The 23,619-nt window shown below is 41.8% G+C and overlaps 1 protein-coding gene and 1 non-coding gene across 10 annotated transcripts in view; both read right to left on the bottom strand.

Moving 5' to 3' along the window:
- Positions 1 to 9,723, bottom strand: part of LOC123956622 (inositol hexakisphosphate kinase 2-like) — a 28,635-nt gene extending 18,912 nt beyond the window's left edge. Inside the window, exons 1-4 of one of the 9 annotated variants that reach the window (XM_046028950.1) lie at positions 9,297 to 9,717; positions 5,772 to 5,915; positions 5,566 to 5,647; positions 4,261 to 4,406 (exon numbers count right to left, since the gene is read on the bottom strand). In XM_046028950.1, the coding sequence (XP_045884906.1) occupies positions 4,261 to 4,406; positions 5,566 to 5,567 (148 nt within the window). In that variant the 5' untranslated portion in view covers positions 5,568 to 5,647; positions 5,772 to 5,915; positions 9,297 to 9,717. Of the gene's footprint in view, positions 1 to 4,260; positions 4,407 to 5,565; positions 5,648 to 5,771; positions 5,916 to 9,296 lie in introns of those variants that run through there. The other 8 variants (XM_046028951.1, XM_046028946.1, XM_046028948.1 and 5 more) reach the window with 8 other exon arrangements.
- Positions 9,724 to 22,070: 12,347 nt separating this feature from the next.
- trnaf-gaa lies at positions 22,071 to 22,143 on the bottom strand. The gene has a single exon. It is a non-coding gene; the product is annotated as a tRNA-Phe (tRNA).
- Positions 22,144 to 23,619: the final 1,476 nt, after the last annotated feature.

Genomic DNA, 23,619 nt, shown 5'->3' with positions numbered 1-23,619 from the left:
TTTACTGGTCTATGCGTGATGATGACAGGAATAGAAGTCTGTGGAACAGCGCTGGGAGCAGACGGCTTTACATGCCAGCAGGTGGAGACAGTTGTTTGTGGCAGAGAGGCAGAGATCTGTTCAGTGAGCGGTGGTGTGTCCAGGTGTGCTGCATGAATGATTAGTCATTCACGTAAGTCATGTGTGGACCGCACCACATGCTGTATGTGCGCAGCTAACATTTCTGAGCCCCGTTTGTTTGGGTGAAGTCCGTCTGTCTTAAAAAGAGACATTCTTTGCCAGAAAATATTAAAATTATCCACATAACACACACGGTGAGCCCTGCAGGCGGACTGGAGCCAGTCTGGAGGCCAAGGAGTCTACTGAAGCGGCCAGCACCGCGACCGACTGTGGGAATGGGACCAGAGATAAAAACGGACTTTCCGCACTGCTTTAAAAAGTTAAGAAGACGGTTAAAATCTGATTTTGTCAGCTCAGACTGCCGAAGAGCTGTGTCATTTGTTCCGACATGGACTATCACTCTTGTGATGGAGGACGGGAGCGACGGCATCAGGTCCTGGAGTTTTTTCAGCCGTGGTGGCACCGGGGAAGCAGTGAGTGGTAGCGTTAAAGAAACGGAGGTTTCTGGTTATGGAGTCACCAATTATTAGTGTGGTTGGGGAGAAAAGGGGACGAGGAGATGCCGGTTGTGGGGTTCCAGAGCAGGACTGAGCAGAATCTGCTTCAACACTGAGTGCGGACTGAGGATGGAGTGTGTGAGCTGCCGAGTGTTGTGTTGGAGTAGCAGTAACAGACCTGAGAGAAGGGCTACCCGACGGTGCAGGGTAGAGACGGCCTCCGGAGCGTCTGAGCACAGCCTCTTTCAGGATCCTAGGTCGGGAAGCGGAGGTTTTTGACCGGGATGACGGCCGCCGATCAGGCCCGGCGGCAGACCGGCGGCCCAGCGCGGGAGATGTAGCCGGTGGAGGAGATGCAACAGTGTCGGCAGGCACTGTGCGCCGAAAGAGATCCGTATCAGGGAGACTTGAAGCCGCAGGTGAATCCGCTGGATGGACCGGAGTGTCGTTAGACAAGGCTGCATAGCGGTTGGAGAGGCCGATGTGCGGAGGAGAGGCAGCCCCATCCGAGCCTCTCTTAAAGCCACGGACCACCACTTCAGCCCAGGTTGACTGATGCTTTGGAGTCAAGCAGGAGGAAAGCCTGGGAAGGCTAGAGGGGTCCCAAAACACGGTGTCCTGGATGTTGGCGGTTGCGCTAAGAGAAACAATCTATTTGGCTTGTACTGAAGCCACATCCATAAAGCCAGTCAGCAGGGAATCTTTCTCTTTGAGTTCCTCTGAAAGTCGTCGGATGTCTTCCATAAGGTCAGCAATCTTCTTGTTCGCTTTCTTAAGGAGTGTGCAGTCCTCATGGGGCAGAGTTATCTCAGCTAGTAGTCACCGGAGCTTTGTTGCGATCAGTAGCGTTGATCGCGTTTTTACGGTCATCTAGCTTAAAATCCATGTCGGATGGCTAAAATCCTTAACCCACGTAAAACTCAAGTTAAAAACTTAAGTTAAATAAAAAGGATATAAAAAATGTAACGAAAAAGAGTGGATTAAAACTGGATAAGAGTTCGGTTTAAGACGGAGCTTCCGACAGGTGGCTACAGACGCCAACGCATGCGCAGAGTGCAGATTACGTCAGCAATTACGTCAATTTTCTCCATTCGAAGCCTCCCTCGGCTACCAACCACCTTTTTTCTTGCCCAAGAAACCGAACTGGATGGTCCCGTCGACCATCTTCACGTGCCGCGCTGCCGGACACCGGCCCCCACCTACTCCCCAGGTCAGAGAGTTTGGCTTTCTTCCCGAAACATTCCGCTTAAGGTGGAGTCTAACAAACTGTCTCCCTGACACATAGGTCCCTATGTTATTGACAAAATCATCAACCCATCTGCTGTAAGATTAAAGCTTCCCAGGAACATGAGAATCCATCCCACTTTCCACGTGTCCCAAATCAAACCTGTCCATACCAGATGCCCCTGTGTTCTCTGTCCGACGGCTGTTGAACCGTGGGTGCAGTTTCCAGTACCTGGTGGACTGGGAAGGGTACAGTCCTGAAGAACAGTCATAGGTCCCCCGGTCCTCCATCCTGGACCCTCAGCTCATCCTGGATTTTCATCATGCCCGTCGGGCTGCGCCTGACAGGGAGCCTCCAGTTGAGGGGAGGGTAATGTTGTATCCAGTGGTCTCTCTCCTCTCTCTTCCTTTGGTTCTCTGTTGTTTCCCATCCTATTGTGCCTGTCTGTCTGTTTTCCCCTGTGAGTTGCTTAGTTTACAGGTGGGTGTGGATTTCCTCCCTGGCTCCTGCACTGTGCCTCCACACACCTGCACCTCGTTCCCAATCAACCGCCTGTTATCTACCCCGGTCCTTGCACGCCAGTATTCGCCAGATCGTCTTCGTATATTCCGTGGTACACACCTTGGCCTTCTCTCGTAGTGAACCAGTGTTTGTGACTTTCCCTTGCTCTTACTAATCCTTGTTTATTCTCCCTCGTTCTCACAGAACCACCCGAACCTGCCTGCCAGCCGCCTGCCTGCCCACCTGCTTCACCCTTACCGCTTCAGTCCAACCACCTCAGCTTTCCCCATCTGGATCTGGATCAACTCCCTCACCCCCAGCAATCTGTTTATTCCTCAGTAAACTCCCTTGACTTGTGAACTGTGATCTGGCTCTGTCGTGCTTTTGGGTCCAGCTCTTACGTACACCCATAACAGTTACAGGTTTATTGTTGATCATGTAATGTTACAGTTTTATTTAGTTAACGTTACACTGGGTTTGAGAGTCTGTGGGGTGTGTTGACTTCCACTAGGCTAGTTAAGAAGCTTTAAGCAAAGAATTAATTGCATTGCACATTACATGGTTAAGTATTATTTGATGCATATTACAATCTAATATATATGTAATATTAGGCAGTAATGAGTTGTTTTAGTTGGAATGTTCATTAGTGAATAAAAAAACATTGATTTCAGAACGTGACTGTTGTTTAAGGGAGAGCGGGGTACAGTTTGTCAGAAGTGATGTCATTTAACTGCATTACTCTTAGTATATCAATTTATATTTAACGCTAGCTAGGTTTTAGATTTCATTTATGATGAAAGAAAAGCGTTCACATTTCAAAAAGACAGAAACAAAGAAAGAAATGAAGGGTTCGAAATAAACTTTTTCACCACCTTCCCAAAACTCATGAGGGTGAGTGCTAACATCATTCCCCAGCAGCCATACAAGGCTGCCAGGAGATGTGTGCAGATATTTTTTGTTAATCGGCATTGTGAGTGCAGGCACGGCCGAAGCTGATAATCTCAAAATGACTGATATTGGTATGTCCATATCCATTATTTATTAAGCAAACACACATAAAGCTACATTAATAATAATATTCCAAATCATTTCGAAACCAAATATGGCACAACTATTGCCAAAACTGTAAGTAGGTCACAAAGCAAACCATGATTCCGATAATTACTGTGACCACCCACTGCTATCAAAATGTAGGAAAAAGCACTATTTAGTGTGGTAATTCCGTCAGGCAAAATAGGGGACTGGGAAAAGCCATGAAGCTCCACTGTAGCATAAGTACAAAAAAAAAGGTAGTGAGATTTATAGTGAGGTCTGTGATGAAATGCATAGTGTGTTCACAGTCTGTGTGGGCAGGGACGTTGGCTGTTGATACAAAGCAGGGTGGGCTGTGTTGGCAGCAGTGCAGCATGTTTCTGTGCCATAGACAGCTCTGCACTGCAGGGCTTGTGTGTGCACGTGAGGAAGAGTGCACATGTCAGAGGATTACAGAAGAGCCCATCCATATCCCCCTCTGAAGACACCCTCCCCTCCTTCAGACAAAATCTACACCCCCTGCAGCCCTCATTTCTATCTCTTTGTCAAATGAACATCCAGTCCTCAATCTTCCCCCAAATAGCAGCATTTATCCACCGTAACAAACAGTTCATACTGTAAAAACGGCAGCCTACCCAGCTATCTGACATCATGTGGACAGCAGTCAATCCACTAGAACTGACATCTAACAAAGGAAACTACATGGATCTTTCCTGTACAAAATTTGTTCTCAATGTGCTCCCCCACAGCATTCCACATCATCTGTAGTCCACTGCAGTACTTCCTATTAACCTCTTGTCCATCAGTTATGTTAAACTTTAGATACCTTTCTGACTCTCCTCACATCACCCTGTATTTTTTTTCTCCTGAGCTAAATTTCTCTACCTGTGCAGAAAGCAGTGCAGATGATACCTGTGGTGAAGAGGGCACTGAGACTCCTGGGGTTTGGGGTGATGGGCCTGATGATGGTTTCTGAGTGGGTGTTGATGGGACAGGCGTGATTTTGTTCCAATTGGCTGACTGAGGAACACCTGGGGCCCACAGGGAGACAGAAAGAAAGGACAGCTAATTTATGTGCAGTGGAAAAGTACTGCAACCTCTTCTACGTTAACACTCCTGTAAGAAAAAAAAGCACACACCTGCATGAATACACACTCCATATCCTTGTTTGTCATTGTAATTCAGACGGTATTTGCACAAAGCAACAAAGACAAATAGGTGTTGAACGACTTGCAGATTGCAAGTGGTGACTTTATGACAAACACTTTTATGAGTTAACACTTTTTACCACAGCACCACCCAGGTAGTTGGGTGTGTCACCTTGGACAACCAAGGTACATGCGTAACATTTCTGTGGCTTCATCTAAATCAAACATGAGGCCTGAAACAACCTTTAGACCTTTATGCAGCACGTAGCCTATTAAAGAGATATCTAGCCTATAACCTCAGCCAAATTTCCCTGCATGCATTTTCACATTATCTAGTTGACCTGAAGTGTGCTCAAACAACCTCTTTCTCTGTTCCTCTCTAGCTTTAGCCCTCTAAAGCTGCAATCACGAAATAATTTTATTTGAGCTACTCTGGACATGCAGCTCAAGAAAGTTTGACAATCACAAAGATTTACTCAATAGTGCAAGGTGTAGCGATTGGAGCCCTGTCAGATCATCTCAGCTATGATGTAACATGTGTGACACATGGACCTGCTGGTGAAACTCTAACTGAAGGTCACATTGCTATAATTTCTAAATCGGAGTCTATCCCTCTGATGACTTCATTGTGAGGCATTTATCTGTCATAAAACTGGGCATACCATCTTTCTGTACAAATCCATCTACAATGTCCAGCCCTCACATATCTCTACTCAGAGCCAGGACAATATTTGGCATTCAGATGGACTTTCCCCACTGACAAGGTATTTAGTTACAATAGTGACCCACAAAGGACCTGCTTGTTTTTACCCTGGCGAGGACATTTGCATTCACAGCTATGCATAATATGCAAAAGCCTATATATCTGGTCTGGGCTGTCTGTACCTCCCAGTCCAGACTACACTTACATTACACGCCTGAGACACAGTCAGGGTCAAGAAATTATAGAAATAGAGAAATAAGCATACAAGGTGGAGAAAGACTCATGGCAGAAAGTAATAAACAAGTACAGCAGTGGATCTATGGAGGGTGAATTGCATACATAGAGAGTCCAAAGAGGTGATTCCCTACTTGAAGCTCAAACACCTGTGGCCTGTCCTGGTGTCCTGCTAGGCCAGGTCTTCCTGCAAAACACACAGAAAAACAGAAACACCGCTTCAGAGTTATGGTCAACAGAGTTAAACACACTCACAGGCATAAACAAAACCAAACCCCAAAAATAGAAACAGTTGTTTCCATGCTACTGACCTCTTCTAACCCGACAGTGCTTTCGCCATGAAGGAGTTGCTTAAGTGAATTTCTCCCCGAGGCCAAACCTCACAACTGAACTCTCACATTGGAATCCTCTCTGCCCAACTCTCTCATGCCCAGTAGGAAGGGAATAGTATGTTCCTCAAACACAGCACGCGCACAAACATATATGAGTAGTATCAGACAAAGCATGAAAAGAGCATGTGTGCATGCACACACACACAAACACACACATACACTGAGTGCAGCCAGGCAGACAAATTTTGGAAACAAATGTCTGTGTGACTAATCAAATGCAGGACAGTGATGGGAAGACTGAGGCGGCAGTTCTCTGAATATTCAGGTCCTGCACGTGAACAGCAGCTGGAGACTCCACAGGGACAAACTACATCCTGCATTGGCAGAACTAGATAAATTATTGGGAGGGAGAGAATTCATTGAAACAGAGAGATGTGTGTTCAGAAAGAAACTGTGGCGAGACAGTGGAGGGAGTCAGACGCCAGACAGACACAGCTATGGATCCTAAATGAGCTGGCAGTGCCAACAATTGCTTCGACAGTCCAGTGATAGTATGGACAGAGGTTAAATATAAACTCAGTAATCCCTCAACAATAGGGCACTTAATGAGAGTCTGCCTGAATGGCAGGATGTGAGTTACAGGGAGTGAAGTGGAGGGAGGAACGTAGCTGGCAAAGGCCCAGGATTGTGCCACAGCTATTCAGAGCAGGTCAGCCACTCATCGAATGTTCATTGCCCTTTCAATGACAAATACCATGTTCTCCTTCTCTGTCCAGCTGGTTTCCCTGGCATAGGCCAGCAATCCACCTCGATGCTGAATCTTGCGGAACCACACATCTCCTTTCAAACAGGGGTCACAGCTACTAATCAGAAAAATTAAGCCGGTGAGGAGATTATCATATGCAGTCTCAGGATTAAAGCTTATCACACTTTCCATGAGACGGTGACTAACTGGTAAGTCCCAGCCATGAAGGTGGACGTTAGCCCTGTTGGATTGGGGTAAGTGCCTGAATTATTCAGAAAGGTCAAACAAGCACTGCTGGCTGCAGGCTACAGCCTCCAGGTCTAGACCATGCTTTGATACTTGAGCCTCTAATGAGGTGCCGGCACGGTGTTACTTTCACTCCGCAACACAACCCTGATGTGGTTTCATCTTGTCCATATCCAGTCTCAAGTGTCTATTTCTCCCTACGTTTGGATATCAGGGGCATTCTCCTCTGTACTGCTGTGGAGATATGGACCAACCTTTAATGTAACACCTTCTTTAAGGCAAACAGACTGGGATGACCCAATCATTAAAGAATGTACTGTCAATAAGGCGATGGTTGCTGGCCAGTTATTCATCTCAGTGTGACGTCATATGTTGGCAAGTCAAGGTAAAAGTATGTGACCATCTCAGTGACAACTTTAAGTGTACAGACCTATAAATAGGAGCACTGAGAAATGCCCTAAAAAGGTAAATCAGTTTAGATACATGAAAACACATATCCATGTTGTTAAAAGCACCCTGGTTGGTTTCCCAGCTAAAGCCTCTAAATCCCAGTTAGCACAATGCCAGGAAACATGGCGGTATGTGTAATAAGAGCTCTCACATCAGAGGTTTGGGGGATTAACAGGAGCTGAATGATTGACTGCAAGAAGCTGAGCGACTAAAGGGGACAGAGAAACATGCTAGCCGTGATGAGGCTCAAGAGTTGAGAATAACCGAACGGGAAGCGGCACCGCAAAGGCAAGAGCTGCTGTAATGCCTCTTACATTTAGAAGAGTTGTGCTTAATATTTTTTTGTTATGCAGAAATAGAAATTTTCCATCACTTTAAATATTTAAAAGTACATGCAAGACAATGTGTAATCTGCCAAAGCAAATTTGACAGTAGGTAGGCCTGTGAACCTGCGGCAAATAACCTAGGAGGCAATTTAATGGAGCTCAGCCTATTAGCATCTATCACTTCAAGCTATTCTGGCTTCTTTACTGCAACTGGAAGCTTATGTAGCACCCACCATCTTAGAATTTTTTAACTGTTTGTCTCCTATCCCTTTCTGCAGATGTTTTGGCTGCAGAGCTGTGGGGTTTGCGTCTGTGGTTGCGGGCTGCCTGTTGCCCCCATTTTCCTGCTCAACACCTGTTGCTACAATTATTATTAAAAACAAACTATAAATATTTGTATTGATGTCTGTACCACTACTACTTTTCTGTGTTGATATTGCGCTGGGCTGCTTCTCTCTCTCTCTCTCTGCCCACCCCCAGATATGAGATTCTGTTATGAATTGGCGGTATATAAATAAAACTGAATTGAATTTAAGACTATGTGCTTGCTTGGTCTGCCACCCTGCTTGAACTGTCATCAGCCTGGACATCAACATCATAACTAGAAAGGTTGTCAGCAGTTTGCTTTTCTTTCCCATAGTTGGTTGGTGGTCTCACAAAGCCAATGACCATATTATATTTTACTTTGAAAGTATACCAGAGATGTTTGGCCTTTCCTAGCCATTTATCTACATGTCGTTGTGCAACTGCTGTTACACAAGATGAATTGCAATTTGGAGCCCCAGCTGACATTTCAAACTAAATGCGGATTAAATCATTGTAGATTATCATGCAATCAGTATGCAATTTAATGGATGAATGGAAGCATAATACACTGCATATGCTATGTATAACTAAACATGTTTGTGTCAGTGTGTGCACATGCTCTGTGGGAAATTCTGCGACAGCAAATGGCAAGTGTCTGTAAAATACGTGGTGCTAGAATGTATCTTCAACGAGAAGACAGCTTGTCGTCATCCATGCAACAACCTGGCTTCAGTTTTCAATGACACTGAATACTATCACAGCATGGAGGAGGCCAGCCGAGCCAGAGTGTGGGGGAATCCTCACCATAACTTGTGTTATGTAGGCCTAAATGCTTAAGAAGAGTCCTATCCATTAGGGCAGATCCCCCAATTTTCTAATGAACAGGGGCAAGTTCAAAAATCTAATGAGTCTAACCAACTGTGGTTTACCATTTGAAACCCATACAACGGTAGAGAAGTTGTTAAAATGAACGCTTTGTCGAGGGAACAGGCAAACGAAATAAATGCCAATTTAGAGCTGAAACGATTAGTTGGTTCATCAGTTACTCGGTGACTGTTTGATTAATCGTTTAACATTCCAAACATTCTCTGGTTCCAGCTTCCCCAATGCGCGGATTTGCTGCTTTCTATCAGTGGAAGTGGACCATCAACGTTATCACCTCTAAGAGACTGTCATAGAAATTTTTCACAGTTTTTTGGCGTTTTGTAGAGAAAAACATTAACTGGGTAAATAATTGTCAAATGAATCACTAAAATATTACTTAGTGCCCTATTGCAGCCCAACTGATGAATTCAGGTTATGTGATGCAGAGACTGGTAATGTGGTTGGTGTATTAAATGATCATGTATTAACTTTGACAAAGTTTCAGTTAGGTCCAGCAAAACTAAAAATAATAATTTAGTAATAACAATAAATATGTTGGTAACTTACCTTTAAAGTCACATCCAAAGCTACTTATTGAACAGCCACAAGTAGCAAACCAAGTGCAACCATGTAGCCACAGTCTGTCCTTAATAATTAGTGTTAACTAATTAATTAACTTATGCAATTGTTCGGCTATAACCATACTTTTCTGCCTTCAAACTGTTTATTCTTTGCCAGTCTGAAATCAACTAACTACACTGAAAAACTACTCTGACTTTCCTTAATTTATCGAATAACGTTACCAGCTGGCTGGCAAAACCTTATTTACGCAGCTAACTAGCCAGGGTTAGCCCAAACTGGTCGGCTCTGTTTATCGTTAATCTAATTTAGCATTATCGTCAGTATCAGAACAGTTTAATCTAATTTTAATTTAAATTCACCTCCTGCCGTTTTCGCTTTCAAGTGTGCATTTTCCGGTTTTGGTAGATGACTCTGATTGGCCACTACTGCTAAGTAGCTGTTTGGTTGCCATGGTAACAGTTGGGATTTCATACCAAACTTACAAATCAATAAAAGATAGTGAGGCATTATAGGCTCAATGTACTCATTCACTTAATGCATTTTAGCACAATTAGGGTGTACTCGTACTGGTACTTTACTAAATTTATTCCAATTTGTTAGACTTAAAAATGCACTGCAGAATGTTTGGGGTGTTTTGTTTCATATGTTACCATATATTAATACACATGTTAGGTTATGTGTATGTGTAACATGAAGGGACCACAAACTTTATTTTCACAGCCTTGTGTTGTATAATAATAAATAAACTAACAGTTACCTTGATAAATAAAAGGTTTTAAATTTGTCAGGAGACAGCACAAGGTTGTATAACAAAACGAAAGTTTGTAGTCCCTTCATGCTACACACACAGAACTTAACATATCATAGTGAGTGTAAGTATGCAGTAACATATAAAATAAAATAAAACAATACAGTTATACACCACCCTAATCTGGGGAGAATGTGAAGAGCAGCAACAAGGTGATAATATGGTTTTCATCTTCACATTAAAAAGTTTGACATTTGGGAAACAGTGTCCATCTTGACTGCGTTTGAGCATCAAGCATCAACGATGTAAAACACTTCCTCTCACTTCCTCTCATCTTGCTGAAGTCTAGCGTTGACAGATGGACTCTGTAAAGATGTGTGCTCAGCGGTCTACATGAGTTTCATTTTGTCCAGACCGGACCTTTAGGAACAGCCTTAAGTCAATGCTGGGCCCACATGGCTCCTATCCTCTCTTTCCTCTCCTCTAAGCAATCACCGCACCCATCGTGGTGCCTGGTCTGTTTTTTTGGGGCCTTTAATTTAAAAACCCCGTCTTCGTTTTCCAATGGTTGTATTTCTGTCAGGTGTGACCTGTGTTTCAGCAATAAAGCTGGGGAAAAATACTGATGAAAAACAGAAGTAGTGAAGTTTAAAGGAGCAATCGGCTGCTGCTTCTAGGTATAGCTGCTGGTACCATGATCCAACCTTGTGTTACATAATGTGTTAATAAACTATCTTGAAATTGCACTTCTGGTGGCTGTAATTACTGACTGAAAAATTCAGATTAAACTTTGGTATTAGAACAGTCTCATAAGTATTCACAAACCAATGTCACAAATAACTCTCTAAAACACAAATGTAGAGTGACGTGTAACCATAAATGTGGATCTGTTATAGGGTTTTGTAAATCTGGATCCGTATCTGCACCTCTAATTTACAACTTTGAAAACAAAATTTTTCAATGGAAATATTTTTGTGAATCTATGAAAATTACCCTAATGGCTAGGACTCTATCCACCACAGTATGAAGAAAGGTGTACACTTAAAGCATTGGTATACAAGTAGGCATAGTTAATCCCTCCTTTTGCACAATGTGAAGGGGTGATAGGGGTGATGTTTGTGACTACATCTTTCATAACAAAAAGTAAAAATTACATCTGTTTTAGGCCCAATCATGTTGTTACATCGAGTATAATTGTTGGGGATCAGAGTTACATAACAGGTCATGAACTTGAGTCTGCAGAAAGGGAAACAAGCTGCCAGGCTCCAGACAGATAGGCAAACGCTTCAGAGGGACACTCAATCCTGCCAGCAGGTTTTGCAGTTTGTGTGCGTGTGTTTTGGTGAGAGTGAAGGGGAGGAGGAGATACTTTCTCTGTCTCCAAGTGTTTGCTTTCTGGAACCAACCCAAAAGTGATTGCTTGTCATCTCAGTTTCTCTCCTTGATGTATCACTGCTTCTATTTTAAATTTCCTCATTTACAAAGCCGTTGACAGATGGTGGGAAAACCACAGATGCACCACATATGTGAGAAGAAACACACGCATTCTCAAACACACAGTGACAACGATGCACATATTCGGACCGGAGAAGGAAAGAACCAGCATGACGAATACAACAATACTGTCATTGGAAAGTGTGACTGCTCTACTGACACATGTTGGCATGGTGCAATAGGTAACTATGACATCAGTCATTAACCCCTGTGACCCCTGTGAGTCAAGGGGAAAGGATATGAAATGTAGAAACATAAGAAAGTGATGTGATGCGTGTGAGTTGTCAGACTGTGGAGGTTCACTAGACTAGACTGTAAACTAGACATCTGGTAGTGTCAATCTCCAGTACATGATGCCATCCTCAGTCTTCATTTGGCTTGGAATGTGCAGAGCAGGGGTTCAGTAAACTGCCCAGATCCTCTGAGGGCTAACAGATCTACATTCAGTGGTAGAAGCGAAGAGGAATTGAACATTTACTAAATCTAAAAAACAAATGTCGAACTGTGGGAAACTTGATCAGGGGACTACAGTGTACATAGAATAACAAAACTTTTGTCTTGCTTTTCTATGACTTTTTCTGGTACTTCCTAGTAAAAGGCATTACCAGACGCACAGCAGACCACTTGAAAATATCTTGAGATAGCACTGAGAGTTCAGCCATCATATTAGCAACACTGTCCAGTGAAGAGAACAATGATTGCAAACTTTTCTCAATTGCAGCTTTGATTTAATGACGTAAATCAGCACCCAGGCATTTGCAAAGGTCAGTGCACTACAGAGAACAAACAACACCAATCCAAACAGCAACATCTACGCAGCTTACACACAGAAACAAGCCTCCCCACTGTCCTTGGAGCTTGTTCAAGGAACAGTGAGTGGGTTCGTTACTTTCTTCTCAGTGAGTCTGAGAAGACAATGCCTCCTTTTTGCCTCAAAGGACAAAAGCGAGGTCATACTCTGTTCCCTTAGACAACCTTCCCTTGTCACATTTGGACTGTATGCATCATGGTTAGTTATGTCACAAGACTCAACAACGAGCCCATCTTAGCAAAACGCTGGCATACTTCTCTTCTGCAGGCCAGAACACTCCAGTTTAGGGACACACTTCACTGAGTTATGCAACAACTAATGAATATTAATTCAGTGTTTCCCAAAGGTTGAGAATTTACTTGTGGTGTTGGGTGGTGTGGCGTGTGAGGATACGGCGTGTCCTCCAGCTGGTGTAACAGGTTTAAGGCTGTAACATCAGTTTATTCTAGGTTCAGATTCCACACCACATCAACACAGTGAGAAAGACACAAATGTATGTAGAAAAATACTTTTTATTGCTAAGTCTCTTTAAAATACATGTGATTTCATTAATAAATATTTTAACCAGAGCAGAGAAGAATAAAACAATATTCTCTCAGTCAGTCCAGGAAAGGGCAATTCACAAGGAGAAGTAGATTTCAGAAGTTCACAGAACTTCCTGATTTTCCTCTGCCTCTGAGCACCAGCAGAGGGGGCCTGCTTCAGCAGGTGTCAAGGGCTGAGGATTCAATTCCAGACACAGAAGTTAAGGTTAAGTGAGTGGCTTTATTAACAAACTCAAAAAATGTGCTGAGATGATTTCCAAGCTGAGAGTGTCAGTGAGCGGGAAGGCAGTAGAAAAACAGAGTGCATGCTGAGGAAGGCTGAGCTAAGTACTCCTTTCTCTGGGATCAAGACCTCAGGCACAAGTGAGACTAAACACAAGAATCAGAGCAAACCAGGGGCGATAGGATCAGACCTTTAGGGGTGCTCAGTCCCTAATGAGAAGCATGGTGGGGCATGATGATACATAAAACGTGACGATACACAAGAACAAGACAAGAAGATTTTTAGCACTATTTAGATTAAATATCTGATGCTGAAATATATGTGAGGGGGGTCAGTGGGTCCTCCCCCAGAAGATTCTGAGCATTAAACTGGTAATTGCCTGCATTATGGAGACATTTTGTGCTCCAATTTACAATGAAAATGTCTTTTTTTATATGAGGAAAAACTATATTGCATTGCATGTTTTCTCAAAGCATTTTCATTTGTTTTCATTTTGTTATCATTTCTTTGGGCAAGCTATTTGCAAAAGGTTTTCAATTGAACTCGCCCCAGATGGAAAGCACTGGTTTGGCCCAGACTGAGAGACACACAAACAGTATTCCGCTGCAGCTGACCGGTCCGCCAAGCACGGACGCGGATAATTCAGTAAAACATTGAAAATGAAAAATGTCAGTAGCCTATTTAGGGACATTAAACCGTGTAAGAATAATGTAAGAAAAGCCATATGATACTGTAGGTTATTTCTTTGTCCCTTCTCTTGCTTCTCCAAAATCTAACTTTGGAGGGAAAAAAAATAATTTTCAGGGAAGAATAATAATAAATTATTGTATTATTTTTAGGGGTGCTTAGATGAAATTTAGGGGTGCTTCAGCACCCGTAAAAATGGTCTAAAATTGCCCTGGAGCAAACAATCAAAGCAAAAACACTTAGTAGTTTTCAGGCTGGCCATAGCGTGAGTACCACTTGTGTGAACAGACAATTTGGTAAAGAATGAAGCGTACAGCTGATGTTTAACTATTGCCGGATCATGAAAACAGAACTCTCGATGCAATGCAGTCCAATCCCAGAAGTCCAGCGCTGAGAATTTCATGTAGTCAGTTCGTCCCTGTCAGAAAAATAATAGCTTTCATTTTTTTACAAACTGGAACTCAGGTTTCCCTAGAGAAATATTAAATAAAATGAGGAAGGCGTCCATTGGAAGGCCAGGCACATTTGATTTCCAGTGTCTTAAATATGGTATAAATAGTGTCTCTGCATGTGTTGGTGGAATAAGCAGACAAACAAGCAAGCAGTTTACTGCAGTCAAGTCAAGTCACGTCAGTCTTATAGCTCAATATCAGATATAACATAGATAAGGAGCTAATGAAGGGGTGGTAATATATAGCCTATTTTTAGTTGAACCATTTGAAGACTTTTACAATCACATGGCAGGCCGAAGTTTAGATGACAAAAATTAGTGTAAGATCTCTGCATCAGCCATGAACAGAAAGGACACAATCTTAACTGTCTTTGGTGATTTCTAGGTCTGACCCCAAATAGTCGAAGATTCGATGCAAGCCTGATTCAGCTGTCAATCTCACAGTGAAGCTTTGCAGTGAAACAAGGATCATGCCATTTTGGCGATATGGGGCTGCTCAACATCTGATTTTACATAGAACTACCAGTTTTCTGCCAATAAGTTAATATACAGCCTATTACAATATCCATGTCAACGTTTAATGCTGTAAATAAACATGTAAAAAGACTTTCAATAAATGTTTTTAAAGCGCAAAATTGTAACCCTAACCCTGGGTTGTAGGTGCGCATGCGCGTAACATGTATGCATGCAGCGGCAGTGGAGGAACACTTGCTGAAGAGACAGAGTTCCAACTTCACAGGTGTTGTGCAGAGTTGTCCGCACATAGCGGGACGTTCGGATAATTTATCACGGCTGATGAACCACATAAAGAATATTTTATCGTTTTTAAATAGCCGGCTACTTGAAATAGACCCGCAAGGAACCGTGACGTGCATGTAGTTGTCTGCAGCAGTAATGCACATAAAACTCTGCACAAGACCGGTGAGGTGAATGACAAGCGAGAGAGAGATAGAGCACCTCAGTTTAGCTGGAAATTTACAGTGTAAGTTGAATGAAAAGAGACTGCAGCTCTGCAGCTTCACAAGATTAAAGCGGAGCTACCCCGCCTCGAGTCAACTATAGGCAGGACTTGACGATTCTGATTCGACTATGTAAATCCTTAGTTGGGGACAGCCCTAGTGATTTCTTTAATGTGCTGATTCAAAGAGAGGGTACACAACCAAACAACAACACGAATTTCTTAACTGTTGAGCTTGAGATTCACACAGTTGTTGAGAGGTACTGCTTCTTGATAAAACTGGTGTATGTTGAGCAGGGCTAATGACCAGCATCTCAGTTTTATCAGAATTTAGGAGCAGGAAATTACTTGATATCCAGTTTTTCACCGCAGACAACCAGGCCTCTTTAATAATTTAATAATTAGGGAATGATCATCTGCCTTTATAGGCACATTCAGCTGAGTATCATCAGCGTAGCAGTTGAAATAAATTCCATGCCTGCATATAATTTGGCCAGGAGGTGAAATATAAAGAGTGAAAAACAGAGGGCCAAGAGCAGAGCTCTGAGGTGCTTCACATTTCACATCAAAACATTTTGATAAAGCATTACTACAGGAATGTAGTAATAATTGTCCTATGGTGTTGAAAGCCCAACTGAGGTTTAGTGGAGTGACAGGCCCTGAAAGCAGGGGGGAAAGGTTAAAAGAGATCACTGTTAATTATGTGGCCTATAAGTTGCTCTTTATTGTACTTTTGAAAAAGAATGGAAGCTGAGTGGCTGGCTGACAGTTATTGAGAGACCCTGGATCAAAGTGTGTTTTTTTAAGTAGAGGTTTAACTTAAAGCTAGTGGGGACAGTCATAAATGGCAAATTAACAATAGATTTAGTTTAAGCTGGTAAGGGGTGGTACAAGCAGACTGATGGGAAATCAGTTTACTGCAGTCGTCTGTTTTGTAACCACAGTTACACTTTGGTTTGGTTTATATTTATGTTTTTGTTGTGCACCTTACAACATCCACTCATGCAACTCACACAGTTGAGTATATTTATTTTGGTACTATAATTTGGTCTAATTTGGTTTAATTTGATTAGTAAAATATGTTCTACTTATGTTTCACAGGGTAGCGTAAGGGAGGAGATTCCGTGTTGCCCTTGTCCTGTTTGGCTTCTCTGATTTTTCTGATGAACTTAGTGAGATCAACCCTTCAAGGCCTGAGGGAGTGAGTCATCAACGATGGTCACTCAGCACTGTAGATCAACCACTGTGCATTGCAGTTTCTTGTTATTTCTGCTATGACATCATGAGTTTCCCAAATATAACTAGCTCACAAGATACCTTTTCTGAAATTGCAGGCCTACTTACCAAATGCAGACGTAATCTAATCATCTGAAGGAAATTACGTTGCCATTGAAAGGCATCTGTGATAATTGTGAAGTGCCTGCATGGCACAGTAAAGCACTGCATACATTATTGGCCAACGACCTCTCGTGACTACTGATGACCAGGGCAAGTGCGTTCCCTCAGTGAGCCCCCGCCCATTTTCCCTCTGCTCTCCAAGTGGCCTTCATTCCTTAGTGAATGATGAGAAGTAGAACTACTAATGAAACCCAACTTAAACATGGATGCATAACAAGACCTGGATACTGGACCCAAAGATGGCAACTATTCAGTCCGATAGGAACTGGGGTTGTCTTGTGCATATGGCAAAAACCATGGATGTATAATAAGACTTGGATACAGAGCTTGCTTCCTTTTATTCCCTGGGTCCCAAAGCAGTGAAATATTCCCCTGTGGCCCCAAAAGCATTTTCTCCATAGGCCACTATTAAAAAAGAGAGATCTGTGAAACAGTTGACAGAATGAATGAATGATGAATGTTTCTAGTATGAATTTTTTTACAATGTAAAGTCTATGGGCCGAGCAGGAACTGGGGTTAGTGGGAGACTACTGCGCATATTCAGTGGACTGCATACCCCAGAAATAAGCCCGGAAGCTAGAAACTTTTTTCAAGCGGTTTCTTATAACCTTGATCCTCAGTCCAAATAAAACTTGCAATGTACAGCAAATCCATAAAACCATATAATATAAAACTAGTTAAACTATACAACACACACCCAAAACAACCAAATTTTAAATATATCTACTGATACAACCCAAACTGAATATTTGCCCAGTGGCCTGAACCACAACTCCAAATGAATGTTAACGTTGCTTTATGTCTGCTAAATGTGTAAAAAGGGAACTGTTTGCTTACACCTTCACCATAACAACTTTAAAAGGTCAGAATAGGTCAGTTTTGTGTTTACAGCTTGTTCCGCTGTAACCACAAAATTGGTTTGTCTGCTGACTAAACCGGTATCATCCATCACTTAGTATCATTGCAATTGTAACCTCATCCCAACATTGTTTATCTTTACACTCTATGAAAGATATTTATAAAGGCTGAGGCCAGGTTCCAAGAGTCCTGACAGTTTGATATCAGCCATTCTACTCCTTAAAGCTCAACCTGTTATGCAAGTAGGACAGAAAACAGGGGGAAAGTTTGGTGGGTAGAAGTCACTGCTGCTCCAGTTATGCAAGACTTCAAGCATTGCCAAATTGACCAGGACGTCTGTGAGAGCTGCTTGGAAGTGGATCTGGACTGAACAGAGTTTTGATTAATTAAAGCAAAAACATCCTCCCCGCGACCATCCATCCGTCCAGCTTCATGGACTATTCTCCACCTGCAGGTTTCATTCACCACCTAATTGAATTGGTTTAGAGCTTGACTGACATCATCAGGCATTCTTTGTAGCTCTCCAAGAGGAGTGGGAACAAAGCCACCAGGAAACCAAACCACAGCAGTGGAAACACACAGTGCAAGGCACAATCAAAAGGGAGAGGAAGAGCGAGAGAGAGAAATCTTGCATAACTAACAGCACAGGATATTACACAGCAACCAATTACATAGCAACAAATGAGAAAGCAGAACATCCATTAGAAAAAAAGGAACACAATTTGTGTGTAATCTCTGTCGACTGATGTGCATTAAGCAACCAGGGTTGAGTTGAAGTACACAAGAGATGTACATAATAACCCCAGCATCATACTCCTCAAAGACACAAACAAAATTACACAGTCTGCTTCAAAAGCAGGCATATTGCATTAAAAACGCCTTGTTTGCAGGGGAGAAAAGTATGCAGGTGTGAGAGGGTTTTGAAGGATAGAGTTCAAACTGCTACTTTTGGTAGCAGTAGTACAACTCTTTGTTGTGCTGCTGCAATACTTAATCTCCCTCCTGGAAATCAAGCACATGTTATCTCAGCCTTTCATATTATAGGTACTTTTAAAACACTCACTTCAAAAGCAAACGAGTTGCAGGGACATGGTGAGCTATCGGTCTCATTTTGCAGGAAGTTAAATTATTCCAGATGTAAGCCTGGAGGGGCTCATGCATTTGGTCCATAGGCTGTATATAAAAAGGTTTGGTTGTGCATGTGTGTGTGTATTTGTGTGTGTGTCTTTATACAGTCAGGCATACCCAAGATGCCCAGTTACAACACCATTACATTATTCTATGCATCTTAAAGAACTATAAAGAAACACCTTATTAAAAACATTGCATATGTAAGAAAACGTACACTCTACTAACCTACTTTTGTATACTACTAAAAAACTTCTTATCCCCTTATTTCCTCTACTCTTATGCATACGCTGGACACACAGCCTGCCCTGCACTCCTTGTTTCCCACCCCATGTCCCCAGACACACCTGGCAGAGATCTTCTCTCGACTGAGTGCACTCTCATAGTTACTGCAGGTTAATGCCTAACCTGTCGACCAATTATCCAATTAAAGTTTCTCAGTTCTATCCATGTTGTTGTTTCTCGTCCTCTCGTTGTCCATATGTGTATATGAGTCTGCCGACAGTGTGTACACACACAGACACACACACACACACACACACACACACACACACACACATGCACACAGTTTCTTCACAACCATGCAGCACACCAGAACATTTTGCACCTTTTCTATCCCCTCCTGCCAATGTCCTGCATTGTTAGTACTCTGAACCACTCTCTGTCTGTTCATTATCAATGCACTGCTGATTAGCACACCACCACAGCGAGCCGGTTGGCCATTCATTCATGTTTCAATAGGAATGACGCAAGTCCCTGACCTGTTTGGTCCCCCGTGGCCTGGACCTGCTCTCTTGGACTGCATCTCTCTTGCCTCGACACACCCCAGCTGGCACACGGACGTGTTAGAACAACTGAGAGACGGCCAGAACCTCCAAGTGTACCATAGGAGGTCCTCCTGGCATGATCTGATGTCCAATGTGACCCTAAGAATAAAGATTTGTTTTCTTATTTTTTTTGCACCACAGTGTTTCAGCCAGACCTGACAAAACCATATTAAACCAAATTATACCTATCTATGAATTTAGGTGCAATTTACCCTTTGATGCACAACATGGGTAAAAAGTGACATGACTGAGTTTTTAGTTTCTATATCTTGGCAATATATTAATTTCATTATTCAGTATTTTAGGTATTCCTCAATTAACCTGTTTTTGATAATCATAAATTGTTATTTTACTTTTTACTTTTTAACTTTTAAAATAAAAATACATTTTGTATCACTACCCTTCTAATGCACAACATGGGTCAAAAATGACCCGCATTCATTTGTTTTGTCATACATTGCTGGGTGTTTCTTTGCTATATATTTTTTAAAACATTTTATTTCATCATTTAATATTTCAAGTAGTCATTACATATATTGTTTTTTATTACCACAAACCATTATTTTTATTTTACTTTCTTACTGTATGTACAAACATAGTTTTTGTATTTCTACTTCAATTTTACACACATGGATCAAAAATGACCCGTTCATATTCCCTAAGGAATTTGATAGGAATTATACAAAATCTCAAAACAGAGCAGTATGTACTTGATCACCTGATTGATCCATCCATCTATCCATCGTCAACCGCTTATCCTGTGTACAGGGTCGCGGGGTCACCTGATTGATGTGCATCTTTATCCAGTGTTAGTATGGCTGGTCCAATTCATTCCAGATTTACAGCTACAATGGTCATAGAGATGCTGCATGAAGAACAGGATGAGGAAGATAAGGAGGCAATTCTTGGTCCTGAATATGAGTGTGAAATGTCTGATGCTGATAACCTAGAATAGTTTAGGAATCCAGCTCTCCTAGATGAAGAATACATCTTTGATGAATCGTCTGATCAGTCCTCTGAAGAGGAAACTCAGAACCAGTCCAATGATTGAGTAGAAAGCGGTATTAATGGAAAGAGCATCCCCCAACTCAGGGAAACAGAGCTCCTCAGGACATTGTGGCTTCTTGTTCTTAATCATTGGACTGGGTCAGAGTTTCCTCTTCAGAGGACTCATCAGAGTTATCAAAGGATCCTTCTTCATCTAGGAGAGCTGGATTCCAGAACACACCCACAACTCCAGCTGGACCCTGTGGCACATAGTCTGGGTCATAAGCATCAGAAAACTGAGACTCAGAATCAGGACCAAGAATTGCCTACTCATCTTCTTCATCCTGTTCTTCATGCATCATCTTTATGATCATTTTAGCTGAAAATCTGGAATGATGAAAAAATCTGGATAAAGAAAAAGCACAAGAATATTTTCAAATGCACATCAATCTGTTGATCAAGTATGTACTGTTCTACTGTATGTGTTGAACTAGCTAACAAGTCGCTAGCTAGAATAGAACAGCTACCTAGCTAATAGTTTTGGACATTTCTTTTTCTCACTAGTACCGGAACTCAAGGTCAAGGTAACCTAATGTTCAAATATTATGTGCATGTATTATGTAAAGGGTTAAAAGGCATGTATGACATGTGTATGAATTTTTTTCTATGCACATGCATGCATACAAACACCCATCACATCTCATTTTCACACCATAATTCATTGTGTCGTTCTGTTAAAGATAGGCTACTACTTAAAATTATGATATCTATCTGGATCAGCACCAAATAATCCACTGCACCTGGACCTCACCTATATTAGCTAATATTGCAGTGCTATTAATTTCAATTCATTGAATCATTCTTTCTCTGGTCACACGTAGAGATATGAATACACAACACACACATCACACTTTCATATATGCACAGAAACACATAGAAATATGAAAAGTAAAGGCCATATGTAACTAACAACTAACAAAAAATGAAATCTGAGGCAAAAATAACCTCTGTATTGTGTTATTGTCTGTATGTTTTCGTACGCCTCTACCTAATTTATCACATTTTACTATATTGGATATATTTCTACGCTGTATAGTTTATCAATTTACTATATTTCAATCTGCCCCTTTGTCTTCTCAAAGCTGACCTAAAGTTGTACCACCTGCAATGTAAATAATCTGTCTGATATACCACCAGTCCATGGTACTACTACTTGTGTGTACTACTCTCAAACACTAAATATGAAAGTAGACTTTTAAGTATCCTAATAGTGTTTTCAAATAACGTCTAATTCAATTCATGTTCCATGTCCTTACAATCCTAATCCAAAATGAATGAATGCTGCAAATCATTCAGGCTGCATTCACAAAAAATAGCCTGCTTTCTCTATAGTGTCAAACATGCTACAGGCTGTGGCGTTAAATGACTAGCTGAACATTTTCTGTGTTTCTGTGTATATGGGCAGTTTGGCTGAATCTGAGTTATTTCATAATGTAAATTGACCCAAAAATTTTATAACACGCAGTAGTTGTAGTGGAAATGCTCACAAAGATGCACTTAGGTCAGTGCTCTTCTTTCAGATTTACATCCAATGCTTGTTTTTTAAAAACATTTTGCATGTGCCGAGAAAAGATGCCTCTTCCATGCCGAAACCCGGGATCGAACCAGGGACCTTTAGATCTTCAGTCTAACGCTCTCCCAACTGAGCTATTTCGGCCGCAGTATGCTGCTTTGCCCACCAGAGGTCGGTCTAGCATAGGATATTGTGCCACACAGGCACTATTGAGTTTTAAAGGAAATAATTTGATTATTTTCCCTCAATTAATAACAAGTGGGATACTTGAGCAAATAACCTCTAATATGTGTGGCTACACTTAACGTGATGTGTAACCATGCTGTGATGCTGATAGTACTATCACTGTATGGTATGTTCTGGGTGAAGTCAAGGTTTTTACAAAACACAGATGAATGTCCTTTCGCACACACATCTTGTCTCATTGTTTTATCTTGGCTCTCTGAGCAACACAGAGCCCAGTGCACTGACACCGAGTTATTTCGGCTTGCACCGTGTATGGAGGTGCAATAATCTATCTGTACTTAAATTAGTAGTTAGTGCGTGTAGTAATGTGGTTCCAGTGAAACTAGTCCTGCCTTCTACTGGTTCTGTAGATGTAGGCTACTACAGCTGTGTGTCAGCATCTTCCATAACGTTTCATCCTCTGGAAAACAATTCATCGGCTACAGTAGCCTAATAAATCAATAACATATTTAAAAACTCTTAAGTATCCTAATAGTGTTTTCAAATAACGTCTAATTCAATTCATGTTCCATGTCCTTACAATCCTAATCCAAAATGAATGAATGCTGCAAATCATTCAGGCTGCATTCACAAAAAATGGCCTGCTTTCTCTATAGTGTCAAACATGCTACAGGCTGTGGCGTTAAACGACTAGCTGAACATTTTCTGAGTTTCTGTGTATATGGGCAGTTTGCCTGAATCTGAGTTATTTCATAATGTAAATTGCCCAAAAATTTTATAACACGCAGTAGTTGTAGTGGAAATGCTCACAAAGATGCACTTAGGTCAGTGCTCTTCTTTCAGATTTACATCCAATGCTTGTTTTTTAAAAACATTTTGCTGTGACTATGGCAGCAACTGGCCCAGATGATATGGCTCAGATGTTGGCAAGGGAGCATGGAGTCCATGGTGGAAGAGGTCAGCCATTACAGATGCAGCATGTGTGACAGAACAGAGGGCAGAGTGACCCTAATTATATTTGTGGGCATTTTCACTAGAGCGCTGAGCGGTCTACAAGTCTGAGCTGATGTAATTCAAACAGAGACACCGTTTATCAACAGTTTCATTGTGTCTAGATTCACTCCAACAATGTCTGGCTGTTTGGTAGACCACTGCCTGTTCATGTCAGCAGCAGGATCTAATGCTAATGCATCATCATATGAGCCTCTAATGTACAGCACTGAACATTACCATCATGCAGTTTGTCTCAGTCTCCCACTTTGTTTCAGTACACATGCCTGCATCTTGTGCTTATGTCGTCGTAATGTTTGTGACATGGTGCTTGTTCCATGGTTTTGTCAGTAAGACTGACCGCACATGTGGCCTTGCAGTAATAATTTCACTGTAGGTTAATTTTAATTTCTACTTGGAAATGTTTTTTATAAAAATCTGTTT

This window comes from Micropterus dolomieu, linkage group LG18, assembly GCF_021292245.1.
Source record: "Micropterus dolomieu isolate WLL.071019.BEF.003 ecotype Adirondacks linkage group LG18, ASM2129224v1, whole genome shotgun sequence".
Classification (NCBI taxonomy): domain Eukaryota; kingdom Metazoa; phylum Chordata; class Actinopteri; order Centrarchiformes; family Centrarchidae; genus Micropterus; species Micropterus dolomieu.
The sequence above is the reverse complement of the archived record's forward strand: the minus strand, read 5'-3'. Positions and strand labels throughout refer to the sequence as shown.